The sequence below is a fragment of the Amphibalanus amphitrite genome, unplaced genomic scaffold (assembly GCF_019059575.1).
Source record: "Amphibalanus amphitrite isolate SeventyFive unplaced genomic scaffold, NRLGWU_Aamphi_draft 000452F_arrow, whole genome shotgun sequence".
Classification (NCBI taxonomy): domain Eukaryota; kingdom Metazoa; phylum Arthropoda; class Thecostraca; order Balanomorpha; family Balanidae; genus Amphibalanus; species Amphibalanus amphitrite.
In genome coordinates, this window is record NW_024881946.1 from 127,631 (window position 1) to 145,157 (window position 17,527).

The following is a 17,527-nucleotide window of genomic DNA, read 5'->3' on the forward strand; positions in this document are numbered from 1 at the left end:
CTGAAAAAGACTCCCAGTACTATGTCATTTCTTCGAGTGCTCTGTACACTACCCGCTGCAAACACTTCCCCTCGTCTGCACTAGTGGTGTCAATCGGAACTTGAATCTTCGGAATTCCGATTTTGTCCAATGTCCAATTCGGAATTTGGTTGGACAATGACAGCAGGCTTTGGACAACTTTGGACAATCGCTTGCTACACCTCATTTTTTTTATAAAGTAATCGTGTTTAACATTGATTGGCCATTAGAAAGCTCAGTTTTCCATATGATTAACACTTTTGAGCTGGTAACGATACATTAAAAGCGAATCAAATAACGGTGTTGAGTGTAAACTATTGCGTAGATGTCGGACATCTTTGGACAAATGGCTGGCTTGGACATTTTTGGACGGACAGTCGACGTAAGTATTGGACATTGGACGGACATTAAACATACGTTTTCTGAAATTGACACCACTAGTCTGCACACGATCTGCGAAGGGCCCGCCGTCCCCGTCCCCCGCCCCGCTCAACAAATGCATCAGACAAATGGGACTGAAAACTTCTCCGCGGTTCGATGTAGGCCGGCGCTCTCGATCGATGTCGGGGCTGACCCGGAGCGCAGTGATCTGATCACAGAGCTCGAGGCCGCGCCCGGTCCCAGGCGGGAGTGTGAGACTGCCGGCGCGAGAGGACCGGAGTCCCGCAGGGCCGGCCGACTGACTGACCGCGCTCACTGCGGTGGCGGCGTGCGCCTGTCACTGGCCCAACTGATATCTCGCCCGTCTATTCCCCAGCTCCCGGCCTATCAGCCGAGTACCGGCTCTGTCTTTTGCTGCGTATTACTGAGACCATTACCGCGGCGTCATCCGTTCTGCCCTCCTCACCGTCACCGGGGCCGTCATCAGCACCCTCCACCCTCCTCCCCCTCCCCGGCACGGCCGTCCAGACCGCACCAGACCCCGGCGGCACGGCCGAGCAATGGCCTGCACTCGCGACCAATCTGCATCCAATTGGGTGCCATCCAAACGGCGGCAGCGGCAGCCGAGCAGGGAGAGGCGCACTGCGGAGCAGATGGCATTTACAGCTCTGACAGTAGTCCGCTGCGGGGTAGCCCGGTATTCACAGGTCCGGTTCGACGGACAGCAGCGCCGGCTAGGGAGTGTGGGAGGGGAGGGAGAGGAGGCGCGGACGATGCACGCCGGGACCGACACGACACACCGAGATTACCGGGACGGCGCCAGTCGGGGGCAGAGGGGCGGAGGCCGGCCTGTGTTCCGCGCAGTGACGTCAGGACGGCCGCCGCCGACGGGAAGCTGTCGGCAGCCGAGTGAGATTCATACCCCAGTCATGACCCAGCGGGCCGATCGCTCCCGCCGGCCTATATCCCATCGCCCTAGGGGTGGGTGCACGTCAGAATAGCTAGTGACATTTGAGCTAGTGACTTTTGAACTAGTACAAAACAGCTAGTGCCTCAAAACAGCTAGTGACAAAACAGCTAGCGTCAAAATAGCTAGTGAAGCAAAATAGCTAGTGCTTAGAAACAGCTAGTGACAAAACAGCTAGCGTCAAAGTAGCTAGTGAAGCATAAAGAGCTAGTGCCTCAAGACAGCTAGTGACGAAATAGCTATCGTCAAAATAGCAATTTCGTTGGACCTCTGTTCCCTTCCCATTCACTTCGCTTCAAAAATGCAAGATATCTATGACTGTAAATATGTATTTCCCGCGATATGCCATCTCTTTAACCCTCGCCCGCACATGGGGGGGGTGCCACCCCCCCCCCCAGGTAGACTTTCTGCTCTGCACTTAACATTTTTAGAGCTAAAAGGCTGATTTTTCGCATAGCTGCTCCTCTATCCTTTTTTGATGTCCACTGAAAATTTCAAGATTCTGTGACTTTTGGTTTCGGAGATATGACCTTGTTTTTCAGGTCATGTCATGACCCAAATGGCCAATTCTCGACATCTTGCGTTGGCTATGGGCCTTGTGAGCTTTTGACACCTTGATTTCGGCCTTTTTTACCAGTCTTACCTCCCACCTATATCATGGAACATGTTGTTCGACGATGTTCAGATGTCAAGGTCAAGGTCAAGGTCAACCTAGGTCATCTAAGATAATTGCGTTTTAGGCAAGCGGAATTTACTTTTTGTGAAGTTTTTTGACTGCATTTTTGGTAAAAGCTTCTCAGATCATGATTTCATGTAATATGGACACATAAACAATCGGTGCACACATCAGTATACACAGAGACACACACAGACATACAAACACATATAATTGACCTTGAACTAACTTGACCTGAAATGACCTCAGCAGCAAAAACCTGGTCGGGTAGTGTGACAAAGAGGTTCTAGCTGGCTTGGCACCAGAAAACGACATCGTCATCGGTATATGATAAGCAGCGCACTTGATATCAAGCGGCGACCCAAAACAGCAACATTTTTTAGTTTGACCTGACCCGGAAGGTCAATGACTGACCTGAGAAGGTAAAACTGGGTATCATTGGATTTGTCTCTTCCCAAAGAATCTTTTTGGTCTTTACCGCTAAGCTCTATCTCCAACAGGAACGAAATGGCGCAGGGGGGGGGGGGGGGTGGCAACCACCCTGCGCCCCCATGTGCGTTCTAGGATGGGAAAATGGCATGTGCGGGCGAGGGTTAATTCCCCGGTGCCCCGCTTCTAATTTGTTGTTTGTCCTAGGGATCCCGTCCTCTGCCCTCCTAGCATTCCAAATAATTTTGTCAAACTACGGTGCTCTTCTGCTCCTTCTACCCGTGGGGACTCTTCGTCGGGAAAGAATCTATAATAGCTGCTCTACGAATAAGCTATTTTGCTTATTAGCTATTAGTCGACGCTAGCGATTTCTATAGCTACATGGGCGTAGGAACGGCTGGAACATTGTGGGTGCATGGGTGCAGAAATCCAGCCATGGCCGGTGAAGCCGGGGGGGGGGAGGGGGTAGGAAGCGGCACCCGAGCGGAGGCTCCTTGTGAGCTTTGAGGGTGTACCATGTCGAAAAGGTACCTACCGATGATAAGTGTATTTAGAAGCGTTGATAATGTCAATATTGACTACCGCAAAAAGTACCTAAATGCGGCTAACTTAGCCATTTTCGAAGATAGGTATCGGGCTAAAACTTTTGACAGTGGGTCATCGGTATGTGTTCAATCACATGTGTTCCGTTGCTTCCTTTTTTACTTGAGCGCAAATGTAAGTTTTGAAGACCATCACAGTAGCAAACGCTTCTAAAGGTGGAAAGTGGGCAAAATATCCTGAATTTGTTGTGCTGCATGGGAAGTAGTGTTGATGAGAAAAGGGGTTTTTGTTCCAGATTATTGTGGGTGCAGAATACATTGTCTGCACCCACTGGAGAATTATTGTGGGTGCAACTGCACCCACTGCACCCATGGTTCCTACGCTTATGACTAGCTATAATGAAGCACTAGCTATTTTGCTCTACTAGCTATATTGACGCTAGCTGTTTAGTCACTAGCTGATTTAATGCACTAGCTATTTTGCATTACTAGCTATTTTGGCGCTAGCTGTGTTGTCACTAGCTGTTTTGAAGCACTAGCTCTTTTGTACTAGCTCAAAAGTCACTAGCTCAATAGTCACTAGCTGTTTTGACGTGGGGGTAAGGGTGCCGACGACACCACTTCTGTGACTCGCTACGGCGTCTTGAGAGGCCCCGCCCACCTTCCCACGGCCGTGTCGGGCCACGCCCACCGGTCGGTATGGCCGGAATCAGGCCACGCCCACCGGTCGACGCAGCTGGCGAGTTGGACCACGCCCACCGGTCGGTATGGCCGGAATCAGGCCACGCCCACCAGTCGACGCAGCCGGTGAGTCGGACCACGCCCACCGACCACCCACGGCCGGACCAAGCGCACCTATGACGCGCCCGGAATCGATCAGGCTCGTCACGCGGACAGGCCAAGCTCGGGCCAGCCCGCTGATCACACGCACGGCCAAAGCTGTGCCACGCCCACTGACAACACACTCAGACCACGCCCACTGACCACACGGACGGATTAGAGCCACGCCCACAGCCAACACGCACGGACTCATGTCTCAGACCACGCCCACCCAGAACACACATTGACTCAGACCACGCCCACCAAGAACACGCATTGACTCAGACCACGCCCACTCCCAGGACGGCCAGGCCACGCCCATCAGCTCTTCGACAGAGTTCGATCGAGCGAGCGCCAGCCCTTCCTCATAGCGTGGCCACCAGCCGGTCAGCATCGGTTCCTCCCCTCCCCACAGTTCGGGGGAGGGTGAACGGCGGCCGACACCCACCCCCGGCACTTTCTGGGCTGAGACGAGGGTCAAATACTCACCCCCGGCACTTCCTGGGCTGAGACGAGGGTCAAATACTCACCCCCTGGCACTTCCTGGGCTGAGACACGGGGCGCCTGCCGGGACATCGCTGGCGGCGCTTAAAAACATCCCCTGGAGGGGACAGGAGACAGTGACAGACGGAGAACGGAACAGGCGGCGGAAAGAAAGGGTGGGGTCGACGAAGACGGACGGAGGGAAGCCGGGCGGAGGGGCCGGAGTATCCGCCGCCGCCCCACAGCGCGGCATTCAGAGCCGTTCTAAGCCGTTTTCAGCCGACCACCGTCTGCATAAAAAGCCAGTAAGTCACCGCCAAATCGGATCGGCTCGACTACGAATGGATCGAGGAGCTCAGGCCGAGCTGGGGGCTGGGGCGCTGAGGACCGGGGAGTATGGGGAGGGGGAGTGATGAGGCAGCCTAGCGGTGGAAAGCGAAATGTTCAGAGCTCAGCAGCATATTGTCTCCGGACAAATGAGGCTGATTGCTCTCGTGGTGCTGCCACATACACCAGACTCCTATACCGCAGTCAAATGGCTTTCAAAAAGCAGCCCGCGCCCCACAGTGCGTTGCAATGCCGGAGGAGCTGGGGGCACACACCACGGCGGCAGAGGAGTGTTTGCGCCTGAGTGGCGCCGGCGATTGACCACCGACGGTCGCGACTGGTGGACAGACTGGGAGTCCAGTATTGCTGCTGCTCGGGTCCAGTATTGCTGCTGCTGGGGTCCAGTATTGCTGCTGCTGGGGTCCAGTATTGCTGCTGCTGGGGTCCAGTATTGCTGCTGCTGGGGTCCAGTATTGCTGCTGCTGGGGTCCAGTATTGCTCTGCTGGGGTCCAGTATTGCTGCTGCCCGGGTCCAGTATTGCTGCTGCTCGAGTCCAGTATTGCTCGGCTCGAGTCCAGTATTGCTCGGCTGCACAGTTCACAGTTCACGGGCCGGCCCCGCGGTGGACGGCCGCGGTGGACGGGCGGGGTGGGGCGCGCGGATCGATACTGGCCCCGCGGCCGGCCGGCTGTGGCAGGACCCTGCCGGGGACGGGACAGTGGACAGAGCTGACCCGTGTGGGCCGGCACTCGTCAGACAGCTCCACTGGACATGGGTCGGCCATCAGCGCCGGTCGGCGGGACACCGGGTCACCGCCCGGGGAGAAAAGTACTGAACCACTGCACCGGGTCACCGCCCAGGGAGGACGGCACCGGGTCACAGCACGAGAGAGGACAGCTCCGAGCCATATCCGAGCAGTTGGTCCAGCAGGCATACACCGATGGTAGCCGATGGCGACTGGCGAACAGGACACCATGGTAGCTATGTTCTTCATTTATCACAGTGGTACTTACTGTAGGTCAGCAGCCAGGATAAAACTGAGAAGAGCGGGGAGGCACTGAGCTAGACACAGAGAAGGGGAAACTCCGCGCTCTTGGACGGAGAACATGGCGGGCGGAAACTTCAGCTACCGATCGGCTGAGAATAGTTATTCCGGGACGGGAAGTTAGAGCTACCGATCGGCCGGCAGTACACAGATCTAATGAAATCGGCCCCAGAGCGAAATCTACTTACAATCGAGAACAGAGCGACACGCCAGCGAAAACAACCCCGAGTCGGGAGCCAAATATCTCCAGCAAAGCCCATCCGCTATAGCTTTAGTGCATTGCGCAAACCCGCTGAACCTGAAGTGAAACGAGCAGCTAGCATGATACATTACGACAGCCCAGCATCCATCCATCGGAAAGCTCATCCCACCGTGGAATTCGCTCAGAATGTTGGCCATTTGCGCGGGCGTTCAGACCAGAGCGTCCCAGCTGCTCTACGGACGTCAGCTGGAGACCGGAGAAGGGTGGCTACCAGACCGTCCAAAGTCGGCTCCGCAGAGCGGTCCGACGTCCGTCCGAGTCGATCCAATTCCTCACACCGAGAAATAGGACCGAGAGCGGTCCGCAACTATTCTGACACCCGTCTAGCTCGCCATGGAACTACTCAAACACCCCGTCCAGCCCGGAACTACTCAAACACCCCGTCCAGCCCGGAACTACTCAGACACCCCGTCCAGCCCGGAACTAACTATTCAGACACCCCGTCCAGCCCGGAACTATTCAGACACCCCGTCCAGCCCGGAACTACTTAGACACCCCGTACCCAGCCCGGAACTATTCAGACACCCCGTACCCAGCCCGGAACTATTCAGACACCCCGTCCAGCCCGGAACTATTCAGACACCCCGTCCAGCCCGCCAGAGCAGGCCGGCACACAGCCAAATGATCAGGCATAGCACGAAACAGGGCAGCGCGGACAACCCACAGTCAGCGTACCTACACTCTGCTCGAATCCACTCCGGAAAAACACCAACCGAGCGGGGTCCTGAGACCGCTCCGGGAACCAGCATCGAACAACGGATCAGAAACTGATGGAGACGCCCGACTAAGCACAGCCTTGACTGGCCAGGGGCAGAAGTAAGCGCCACTTCGGCAATTGAAGCCAGCCGGCCGCCAGCGGTGCACACCACTGGCAATGCCAGTGTGGGGTAGTTTACAATATACGCTTCAGAGCATGAGCTTCTAGGTTCGAGCTCCAGCAGACCTGGAGGCGCTAGCAGATGACGAGGGGGCTGGGGGTGGGGAGAGACAGACCACCTGGACTACGGCGGACAGTCTTCTGGAGACGCCATCATCAATCACGGGCCGTCGGCGCCGCGGCGCGTGCACAGTGCCCGGGTGGCACGCGCACAATGTGTGCACAGTGCGCCACGCACCTCGTGCACGGAGGGGCGGACAGAGTCGGCGCCCGGCCCGGTGTTGTGACAGCCGGCGGGGCGGTCCGGTACTGTCCGACGGTCTGTCAGCGGGCGGCAGACAGGTGTGCGGGGACACAGTGGGGTCGACACACCACCGGAGGAGCGGACGGTCCTGTACCGTCGACAGTCTGTCAGCGGGCCGCTCACAGGCGCACGGACAGACAGGCCGCGGGCCGGGGGCGCCACGCCGGCGGGACGGTCCCGTACCGTCGACAGTCTGTCCCCGGGCCGTTCACAGGCGCACGGAGAGACAGACCGCGAGCCGGGAGCGCTACGCCGGCGGGTGGGACCGCACAGACCGCCAACTGCAGCACTGACTGCGACAAGGATAATGTGAGAGGCCAGACAGGTATGGGTATAGAAATGGCTTGGAGCGAAAGTGAGCTACTACGTTAGAGTTGGAATGGGAACGGTGGGCTGCCGGGAGGTGAGAGAATGAGCTGAGGCCAAGACCCGGGACCGGGTAGGGGAGCTGAGAGAGTCCCGCCTGGAGACTGGCAGAGATATGGGGAGCGAGCCGTGTCCGGACAGAGCCGATGAGATACGTCCGGGCCGCGCTGCGCGAGTCGGTCCGGCGGACAGCGCACCAGGTGGGCTGCAGAACCGACAGCGCCACTGTCCAGATGGTGCACTTAGTGCTGAGATACGCGCCCGGTGGTGTCAGAGAAACTGCCAAAGACAGCGGACCAGCACCACACCAAGGTGACAGACCATGGATCAGCAGACCCGTCAGAGAAGCAGGATCGATGGATAGTGGGTACGAACTCGTGCACGATTAAAATCAAACTATCAAACCTGGTAACATCAGACGATATTGATAACCCTGAAAAAAAAAAACAGACAGCACGCAGCTCACTGTGACATATTGGGGTGACAAAATACATTGCGACATCCGACAACGGAACAGCACTCCAGCGGCCAGCCCTTTTACTACCTGACAGACGGGGACAGTTCATACCCACCAGACGGGTATGGACAGCTCCTTTCTGACAGACGGGTATGGACAGCTCCTTTCTGACAGACGGGTATGGACAGCTCCTTTCTGACAGACGGGTATGGACAGCTCCTTTGTATTGTCATTGTCTGTGAGAACAACCTACCTGACAAGACGGTATGACGGATAATTCCTACCTGACATGGTATGACGGTCATTTCCTACCTGACAGACGGTATAACGGTCAGTTCCTACCTGACAGACGGTATGACGTCAGTTCCTATCTAACACGGTATGACGGTCAGTTCCTACCCGACAGACGGGTATGGGGGACAGTTCCTACCCGACAGACGGGTATGGGGGACAGTTCCTACCTGACAGACGGGTATGACGGTCGGCTTGCAGCCGCAGAACACACTCAGCGGCAGGAAGGAGCACATGAGCCGGTCAGTGATGGCCCACAGGCCGGGCTCGGCGCTGGCCATGGCGGCCCGGCCGGTCGCCGCCGCTCATGGGGCCCGCCGCCGGCCGGCCGCCGCCGCACCGCGACCCGGCAGAGCTACTGTCCGCCGTCCGCCGGCTGCCGTCCGCAGCACCGACCAGAAGCCGCCCAACGCCCGCGCCGGGTCAGCGCGCCGGTCACCGGACTGGGCCCGCCGGGCCGGGTCACTCACACGGCGGCTGGATCACCCGCCACCCACCGACACTACACAGACACCGCCGGGATCAGTCCTGCCGCCCCGCGCGGCTCAGCACCGCGTCCCACCCTCACCGGGCCCGCACACACACTGCCGGCGGCCGACCCGACCCGAGCTGACCGCGCCGCGGGGACCTGACCTGACGGCGCCGCCGTCACACCCGCCCGCCACGCCCCCGGCCGCGTCCGCCCGCCGCCGGCCGATCTGGGTTACTGAGTGCGCCGGCGGCGGCGGCGGCGGCCGACAATTGATCGTCGGCACCGTCGCGGCGCCGACGGCGGCCTCGGTGCGTCGCGTCTCAGTGCGGGCCGAGGTCAGCGGCGGCGCGGCCAGTCCCCGACAGTGGGTCGGCGGGGACGGCTGACCAGGGCCGGAGCGTCATGCGGAGGGCCCCAGAGACCAGTCTCAGAGCTCGGTGCCACTATCTAATGAATCCCCGGAGCAGGAACGCAGAGGGATCAAGGTGGATAACTGCTCGGCTGAGACTGACGTTCTGAGGACGAGTGCTAATCCGGTGCGTAATACACAGCCACCTCCCAGCCTCTCAGTGCAGTGGGCTGGGCGCTATAGAGGCGGGAGCGGAAACAGTGTTTCCGCTTCAACAGTTACAGTAGGAGTGGATGGCACAGAAGATGGTCCGGCGTCCCTGTACGAGTCATTTGAAGCCAGCAACAATGCTGCGCATTCCGCTATTCCTTCTGGAAGAACAGGCACGTCCCGCTCCCCGACAGCGGACACAATATCCACACTGTCACGAGCAGCCTCCGGCTCCGCAGACAGCAATTCCTTCGCACGCACATCTCCCACAGCAATGACAACAGACTGGATAACAGCCATCGTATATGACAGAGACGGCAACCATCTGGATACCACTGCTATCGTTTCCGATGGAAATGACAACAGCGCTATCGTCCCCGATAACATACTGGATAACAGCGTTATCGTCCCCTACAACGACCTGGACAAGAGCCGCTATAATCTCGAACTGCGATGATAACAGAAAGGCCATGGTCCCGGGCTGCGAGTAGCACCACTGCTGTGAGCTCACCGTCGGCGCTGGTGCGCGAGCCCAACTGATCGTCGAACGGGGGTGCGTTCTGCCGCTCGTCAGCAGCTAGGCCCGTGAGACTCCGATTCCAGTGTCATTGGCCCGGGACATTCCGCTCCGACCGGGGGGCGACCGGCCCGGTGACTCACTGGGATACCACTACAACCACGGGCCCAGCCCGGTGACCGGCGCGCTGACCCGGCGCGGGCGTTGGGCGGCTTATGGTCGGTGCTGCGGCCGGCAGCCGGCGGACGGGGACAGTAGCTCTGCCGGGTCGCGCTGCGGCGGCGGCCATGGACGCGGCGGCCGGCCGCCGGCGGGCCCCATGAGATGCGGCGACCGGCCGGGCCGCCATGGCCAGTCAGTGATGGCCCACACACAAACGCCAGCAAGGCGGCTCGTGAACCCCTCGGCCACAGACAGCCGCGGCTACAGGGAGCTGCGGCCACACCAGCCGCGGCCAGCGGTCCCCTCGGCCACACTAGCCGCGGCTACAAGGAGCTGCGGCGGCCAGCGGTCCTCTCGGCCACACCATTCGCGGCTACAGGGAGCTGCGGCGGCCAGCGGTCCCCTCGGGCACAGCCAGCCGCGGCCAGCGGTCCTCTCGGCCACACCAGCCACGGCTACAGGGAGTTGCGGCGGCTAGCGGTCCCCTCGGCCACAGCCAGCCGCGGCTACAGGGAGCTGCGGCGGCCAGCGGTCCCCTCGGCCACACCAGCCGCGGCAAGCGGTCCCCTCGGCCACACCAGCCGCGGCTACAGGGAGCTGCGGAGGCCAGCGGTCCCCTCGGCCACAGCCAGCCGCGGCTAGCGGTCCTCTCGGCCACACCAGCCACGGCTACAGGGAGCTGCGGCGGCTAGCGGTCCCCTCGGCCACAGCCAGCCGCGGCTACAGGGAGCTGCGGCGGCCAGCGGTCCCCTCGGCCACACCAGCCGCGGCAAGCGGTCCCCTCGGCCACACCAGCCGCGGCTACAGGGAGCTGCGGAGGCCAGCGGTCCCCTCGGCCACAGCCAGCCGCGGCTAGCGGTCCTCTCGGCCACACCAGCCACGGCTACAGGGAGCTGCGGCGGCTAGCGGTCCCCTCGGCCACAGCCAGCCGCGGCTACAGGGAGCTGCCGCCGTAGCGCCAATCGCCGGCGCTTTACAGAACAATGAATGGGCGACTGGTCCCAATGGGCCAATCTGAGCCCCGAGGGGTGGGTGTGAGAGCGGCGGCCGTACAGCCGGCCCCGTCTGCAGCAGGCGGCGGGTGCGGCGGGCCGACCGCCGGGGCAGCCTGCAGGTGGCACGCGGGCGTGTGCGTGTGTGGGCCGCCGGTGGCCGGTCGGGCGGCCAAAGAAAACGGCGCGTGCGGCGGTGACAGCGCCGTGACGCGGAGGAGGAGGGACGGCGGTGACGTGCCGTCAGCGGCCGAGACGCGCCACCTGGGAGGGCGCCCGGCCGACCGACGCCGGGGTCACCGCGGCCGCAGACCGGCGGACTGACGCCGGGTCACACAGCTCAGACCGGCGCACTGACGCCGGGTCACTCAGCACAGACCGGCGGACTGACGCGGGGTCACTCAGCACAGACCGGCAGACTGACGCGGGGTCACTCAGCACAGACCGGCGGACTGACGCGGGGTCACTCAGCATCAGCACAGACCGGCGGACTGACGCGGGGTCACTCAGCACTAGAGATGTCAATCGGATACCAACTTTGTGGTATACCGATACCAAACCAATACCAACTTGGTATTTGGTATTTCAATCGTAATGTGTTTGGTATTTTGTTGGTATCATAAGCCCTCACTAATGTATAAGAGGCTAAGAAATCGGTAAAAAGTTGGTATTTCCCTCAGTTTCCCAAGTTGGTTTGGTTTCGGTATTTTCCCATGATTTTGGTTGGTATTTGGTTTGGTATCGGTATTCCGATTTTCCGTAATTGACATCACTACTCAGCACAGACCGGCGGACTGACGCGGGGTCACTCAGCACAGACCGGCGGACTGACGCGGGGTCACCGCGGCCGCAGACCGGTGCAGGCATACTACACAAACACAGATGACAGACGGGCACCCGTTCACAGGAATCTAAACAGACCAATGCTGCTCTTACAAGCACAAACACAACCCCGACACAACAGAACACAAACTTCCAAGCACTGATATGCACACAATCACAGACACATCATGACTGCTAGGTTGTGCATATACGAAAGCACTTAAAGGGACTATCCCACCTTTAACATGGGGTTTGAGTTGAGATAGCCATGTTTGCGGCGAGGTTCAGAAACCACTATCTATCTAGGTTGCAGCCCCCGCGGCCTCTTGGTGTTGAAGAAATTCGTTCCCTTCATTTGAAAATGGGCCTTGTGCAAGGCCCTATCTTCAACATGGAGCGACCGTTAGCGTGACGTCACCTCGTTTAGTAATTCTGATTTAAATGGGTTTATTCGTTGAAAAATTGCTTAAAACTTGGTCTGAACTTTGTTGTGGTGCCTACAGAGTAAAAAGAATCAGCTTTATGACAGTAATGTGGCCTGGGGAAGGAGGTAATTTTGGGCTGTGACGTCACATATTTGAAAGTTTTTGTTTGGAATATGGGAAGCCTAAGATGTTTAATGAAAAATAAATGCCAGAACCGTGTTCCTGGTCATCCAATCTATAAAGTCGGGCACAATTTAACTGGTTTTAACAACATTTTAGAAGGTGGGATAGTCCCTTTAAGCATACTTGAATTCGAGAACACAGATGCCTGCATGCAGTGCTGCTGTAGCATTGTATAAGCACTAACAGTTCCAGTGTCTATGAGCTCAAATGGCAATGAGGAACCCAAGTGACGTATGAGTACACTTACAGTTGTGCCAAACAGCGATAAACCAGAAGCGACATAACCAAGACACCATCGAATCATACCCATCTGTGAGACATCCCTTCCAAAAATGGAGCCAAATCAGCAGCGGAGCCGGCCAAAGACAGCTTCTGTATGTCAACCTTTTGGGATGACCTATCTATCGTATCTCGCTCTGTCGCAAGGACGGGGATACCGGAGATGGAGCTCCTCAAAGGGTATCTCTGTGCCAGAGGGACAAGGGTGCGTCACCGGTCACTCCACGTGCCGCCCAGCCCAGATAGCACGGCCAGCCGCCGCCGCCAGCCGGATATGGGCCATTTCCGGTGTCATGGAGCGCGCGCTCCAAGGTCGCGGTCGCCGAGGAAGCAGCCACTTGTCTCTGAGAGAGAGCGGCGCGGTTTATCTGTGAACTATCTGTCGGACGCTCTGGGCTGCCGTCAGGGCCGTAACGGCGGGAGTCGCTCCTCATCGACCACAGAGCTATCACCAGCCACACAGCTAACACCACCAGAAAACGGACGGAGGACGCCGCGGCCCAACGCCTCTCAGATTTATGTTCAGGCTTATTGGATCGACAATGTCTCAACAAGAAGTCCAGAAGGCCACAAACAAACGGTGATATAATACTTACACATGAACAACAGCCACCGAACAGTTAAGTACCTTGCCGCCTATCGCCGAGCAGGCAAACAAACCACCATGACATCATAGCGGCAGTGACAACAGCGTACCAAATCCTCCAGGGTCCAGCTAGTGCCATTGTTTACTTCAGGGGCTTATGCTGACTTCAGCGCTGACCCGGAACAGCGCAATGCAAAGCGATTTATGCCCTTTAAAAAATCATGGTTGTATCGTTGTTAAAAAAGGACTGCAAAAGCAGCACTTTTATTCAGGATGGTTGCACCGTTTGTACATTGGACGTTTAAGGATGCCCTTGGGCCCATGTGAGATACAGGAAATCACATACATAAATTGAAAGTAAGGCGTACAGTGCGCGGCGAACTCTTTCCTCTTTCCAGCCGCGCCCTAAACAGCCGGGGTGGAAACATTCCATGGGTGAATAATTGCATTCAAAATGGGAGGAAAATCAACCACAACTTAACCATTCCACGCTAATTAATCGCTCAGCATAAAACAAAACAAATGACCCAGGACAAAAAATGTGGGATTTGGATGACTAAAGGAGAGGCATTGTAAGCCGGTACCACATGCTGTCAGCAGAAAACGCGGCTGGTCTGGTCGCGCAGTCAGCCCAGCGGACCCATTGTGCAGGCTCAGCAGAGGGACCCGCCCCCTCCCCGGGCGGCGGCGCGCCCCACTGACCTGTGAGACGTATTTAGGGTCGATGTCGGATAGTTCGCGCGCTCGCCGGCAGAGGGGAGTGGTGGCGGTGGACGGCGGCGAGGCGGCCGTGGTGACGGGCGCGGCGGCCAGCGCCGCCAGGCCGCTCCGCTCCCCCAGACAGGGCGTCTGCGACCTGTGGACAGCGCCGGACATTGTCAGACGGGGGGACAGGTCCATACACACACTGAAACACGGCGTGTGCGACCTGCCAACAGCGCGGCCGACACTGTCAGAAGAGCGCAGAACACAACCATGACAGAAGGGTGGTGAGCACGTCCACACACACACGAAGCCTGCGACCTGCGGACGGCGCAGACAGAACTCTGTCAGATCACACCGCAGACCCACTGCGGCAGCGGTGCCAGTAGAACATACGAGTCAAAAAACACCATTCGATGGTCATCATTCTCAAAGCACACAACACAACCCAAAGCGGCACTGGCAACATCCACCACATCCACAGCCGACAGAAAACAGCCAGGCAGCGGTTCACGAGTCACAAAGCTGCGCTCATGGACGGGCGACCTCGAGTCCCCAAAACCGGCGTCCTGGACAGGCGGCCGTGCCAGCACCTACAAAAACGGGCGGCTGGTCGTCCCACACACCCGCCTGGTCCATGTAATTACCAATGTTCTGGCAGTCGTACTGGCGTCGGGATGTGTCAGGGAGAGGCGCCGACGGCCGCGATGGGAGAGAGTAGGGGGAACAGAGAGCGTCAGGGGTGATTATCTAATCATTCAGACACCTGGTACCGCGCCCACAGCAGCACGCCATGTCGTCCCGGCTGGTGTGGTGCTTCTGAACAGCCTCGGTGAGCGATAAGACACAGCCTAACTGAGAAAAACCAGACAGTATCGCATTAGACAACAGCATATCGTCAAAAACACACCGTGGAATGGCTCGAGAGTAAAATCCATTTTCCACATGCGATTAGAGATATTCGATTGGTGTTCAATGTGTTCGCTGACACAGCAAAGCCGAGTGGTGTGCACTGAGCGTCTCAGCTATCTCTGGACCACGGTAGCCCTAGCCCAGGAGGACAGGGGATGACGGCCATTGCCGGGCCAGCGCTGGCACGGCTGCCGAGAGAGATCACCTTCTCAGGCGGGTCACAGCCGAGTCACGGGGCCCGGGACGAGCGGCGATACCGGCACACGGCGCTCCCATGAGACGGTATCCACGCCAGGTCACCGTCCCACTGCCGATCACCACAGACACCACCACAGGAGCACCAGGTCACAGGTCACTACAGGAGGGCCAGTCCACCACTGCGGCAGCGCAGTCAGCAGCCGCCGTCCGGCTCACACACAGCCAGCCAGCCGGTCGGTCAGTCAGACGCCACACACACCAGACTGTAGCCGCGGCCGGCGGCGGGCGCGAACTATGGCACACGGACGGAGTCACCCTGCCGCACCACACTGCCCTGCCGCGGCCGGCGGCCACTTCAGACGGTCGGCGGCCGGGGCAAAAAAGCGGCCCGGCCACAGCTGGTGATTATTGTCTGAGTCACACTGGCCGCGTCAGCTGAGCCCGGGCGGACGGACGGACGTCACAGCGGCTGGGGACGCCGGTCAGCGGCACACTCACAAACAGAAGCGCCTGTGGTTAGATCTGTTACGCGGATACCGGGCAAGAGCACCCCCGGGGCAGCTAGTGCAGCGCAACAGCGATGACGAGCAGCCGGGCTCATGCATGTTAGCCGAGTGGGTATCCCATTCAGAGATACAGTGCAGCTCCTGGGGTCTGTGTCAGTCACCTCTGTAGCACGGATGTCGGCCGGGGGCCGACTCGCCTCCTGGTGCCGGCCGCTGTGGAACAGGGCGGCCGCCGAGGTCCCTCAGTGGGACTCTCAGCGAGCCGAGGCCTCTCAGTAGAACAGGATGGCCACCGGGGTCCCTCACTGGGACCGGCCGGCCGCCGGGGCCGCCTCCCAGGGCACTGCCGGGAGGAATCCTGGCGACACCTCTCCCATCGGTACCGCGCCAGTACCGTGAGGAGGTCCGCGGCTCCCTCCAGCCGGCCTATAACGTCCTCCAGCTGGTCCACAGCACCCTCCAGCCGGGTTATGAGCAACTCCAGCCGGCCTGCCGCGTCATCCGTCTCTGCCCGCTGTGGGACGGCCTGCTCCCTGCCCCGGCCCGGGGTTGGCGCCGGGGCTGGGACCGGGGCAGAGGCTGGGACCGGAGCAGAGTCTGTGACCGGGGCGGAGCTCGCCGGAGTGCGCCCGACGCCTCTGTCCACCCGCGGCGGGGACAGGGAGCCGGTGACCGCCAACCGCCGCCTCTTGGTGGCCCGCTGCGGCCGCTCGGCGGCTCTGGCCGGGTCGCAGACGGACCGGCGCTTCCCGGCCCGTCCCACGCACGCCCTCAGCATCGTCTCTCGGATGCGGAGGGGTGTTTGGGGATGGCGCCGCCGATCGCCGCGCCGTCAGCTGTGACCGCGCCGCGCCGGACCCGGTCTCATGGCTCCGGCCGGGTCAGCTGGGTCCCGCCGAGCTGGCCACTGGGGAAAGGTCACCACTCCGGCGCCAGGTTAGGTCACTGTGCCACCACTGCACTGCAGCGCCCGGTCCAGGTCGGGTCACAGCCGAGAGCCGCTGTCCTCCCTTCACCACTGCCGAGAGCCGACTGCGCTAACTATTTTCATCTGTGCTCTCAGGAGCTGCCAAGATTCGTCTGGAGTTCACCTGTCCATTAATTTCTCTCAGCTGAGCGCCAACGACGACCGGCCGACGGGCTCAAAGGACGGTCTCCTGAAAACGGAGCTGCGCCTACTGCCCCTATTCCGGCGGGCCGCCTTGATGCGTGAGCGGGCGGCGGCAGCGGGCGAGCACTGGCCGGCCGGGGCCCTGGAGTGGTGCCCGGGACGTCACCGGGGGCGTCACGTCCGGCGGCCGCTGCCAGCCGCGCCGCCGCCGCCGCCGCACGTCATCGGTCAGAGGCCCGGCCGGCGGCAGCGGGCTCCTCATAGCGCCTCTCGATGGGGACACGGTCCGGGTACGATATCACTGCGGTATGCCACAGAGCGGCCCCGGAGCGCGGAGCCGACCGCAGCCCCTTCCGTGCACGAAACCTGACCTGGTGTGTGGTGTAATACCGCTCCTAATTATGTTGCCGGCGCCTCCCGCCGGTGTCCTCCATCCGACACGGAGCCCACCGATCAGCTGTCTCACGCCGTCAGTCACATCCCTACCATCAGAGCGCAGCTCAGTCACCAGAAAACTGATATCCTTCCGCCTCAATCAGCGCGTCCTGTGTGGCCACTGACGGGCGACTGGTAGGGTTGTACGAATCGAGGTCGGTGGGAAACTGGGGCACCGACCTAGTGACAATGATCCCTCTCTTCCCCTCTTACCGCCTTCCGGTCAGCGTGATGAGATCAAACATCCGTGTCTCTAAGCGCACCGTCCGCCGTGACGGCAGCCCAAGCCGACCCAGTCAACCTCGGGCCCGGGGAGGGTTATCTTCGGACCCGGGCAGGGTCACCCTCGGACCCGGGCAGGGTCACCCTCGGGCCCGGGGAGGTCACCCTCGGGCCCGGGGAGGTCACCCTCGGGCCCGGG

General features: G+C 59.8%; 1 protein-coding gene across 1 annotated transcript in view; it reads right to left on the bottom strand.

The window, feature by feature from the left end:
* The window catches only part of LOC122391740 (rho GTPase-activating protein 32-like), a gene marked incomplete at its 3' end in the record, with an annotated part of 146,115 nt that overhangs the window by 98,197 nt on the left and 30,391 nt on the right, over positions 1 to 17,527 (bottom strand). The window contains exon 3 of the mRNA XM_043385959.1: positions 13,945 to 14,098. Within this exon, the coding sequence (XP_043241894.1) occupies positions 13,945 to 14,098 (154 nt within the window). The remainder of the gene's footprint in view (positions 1 to 13,944; positions 14,099 to 17,527) is intronic.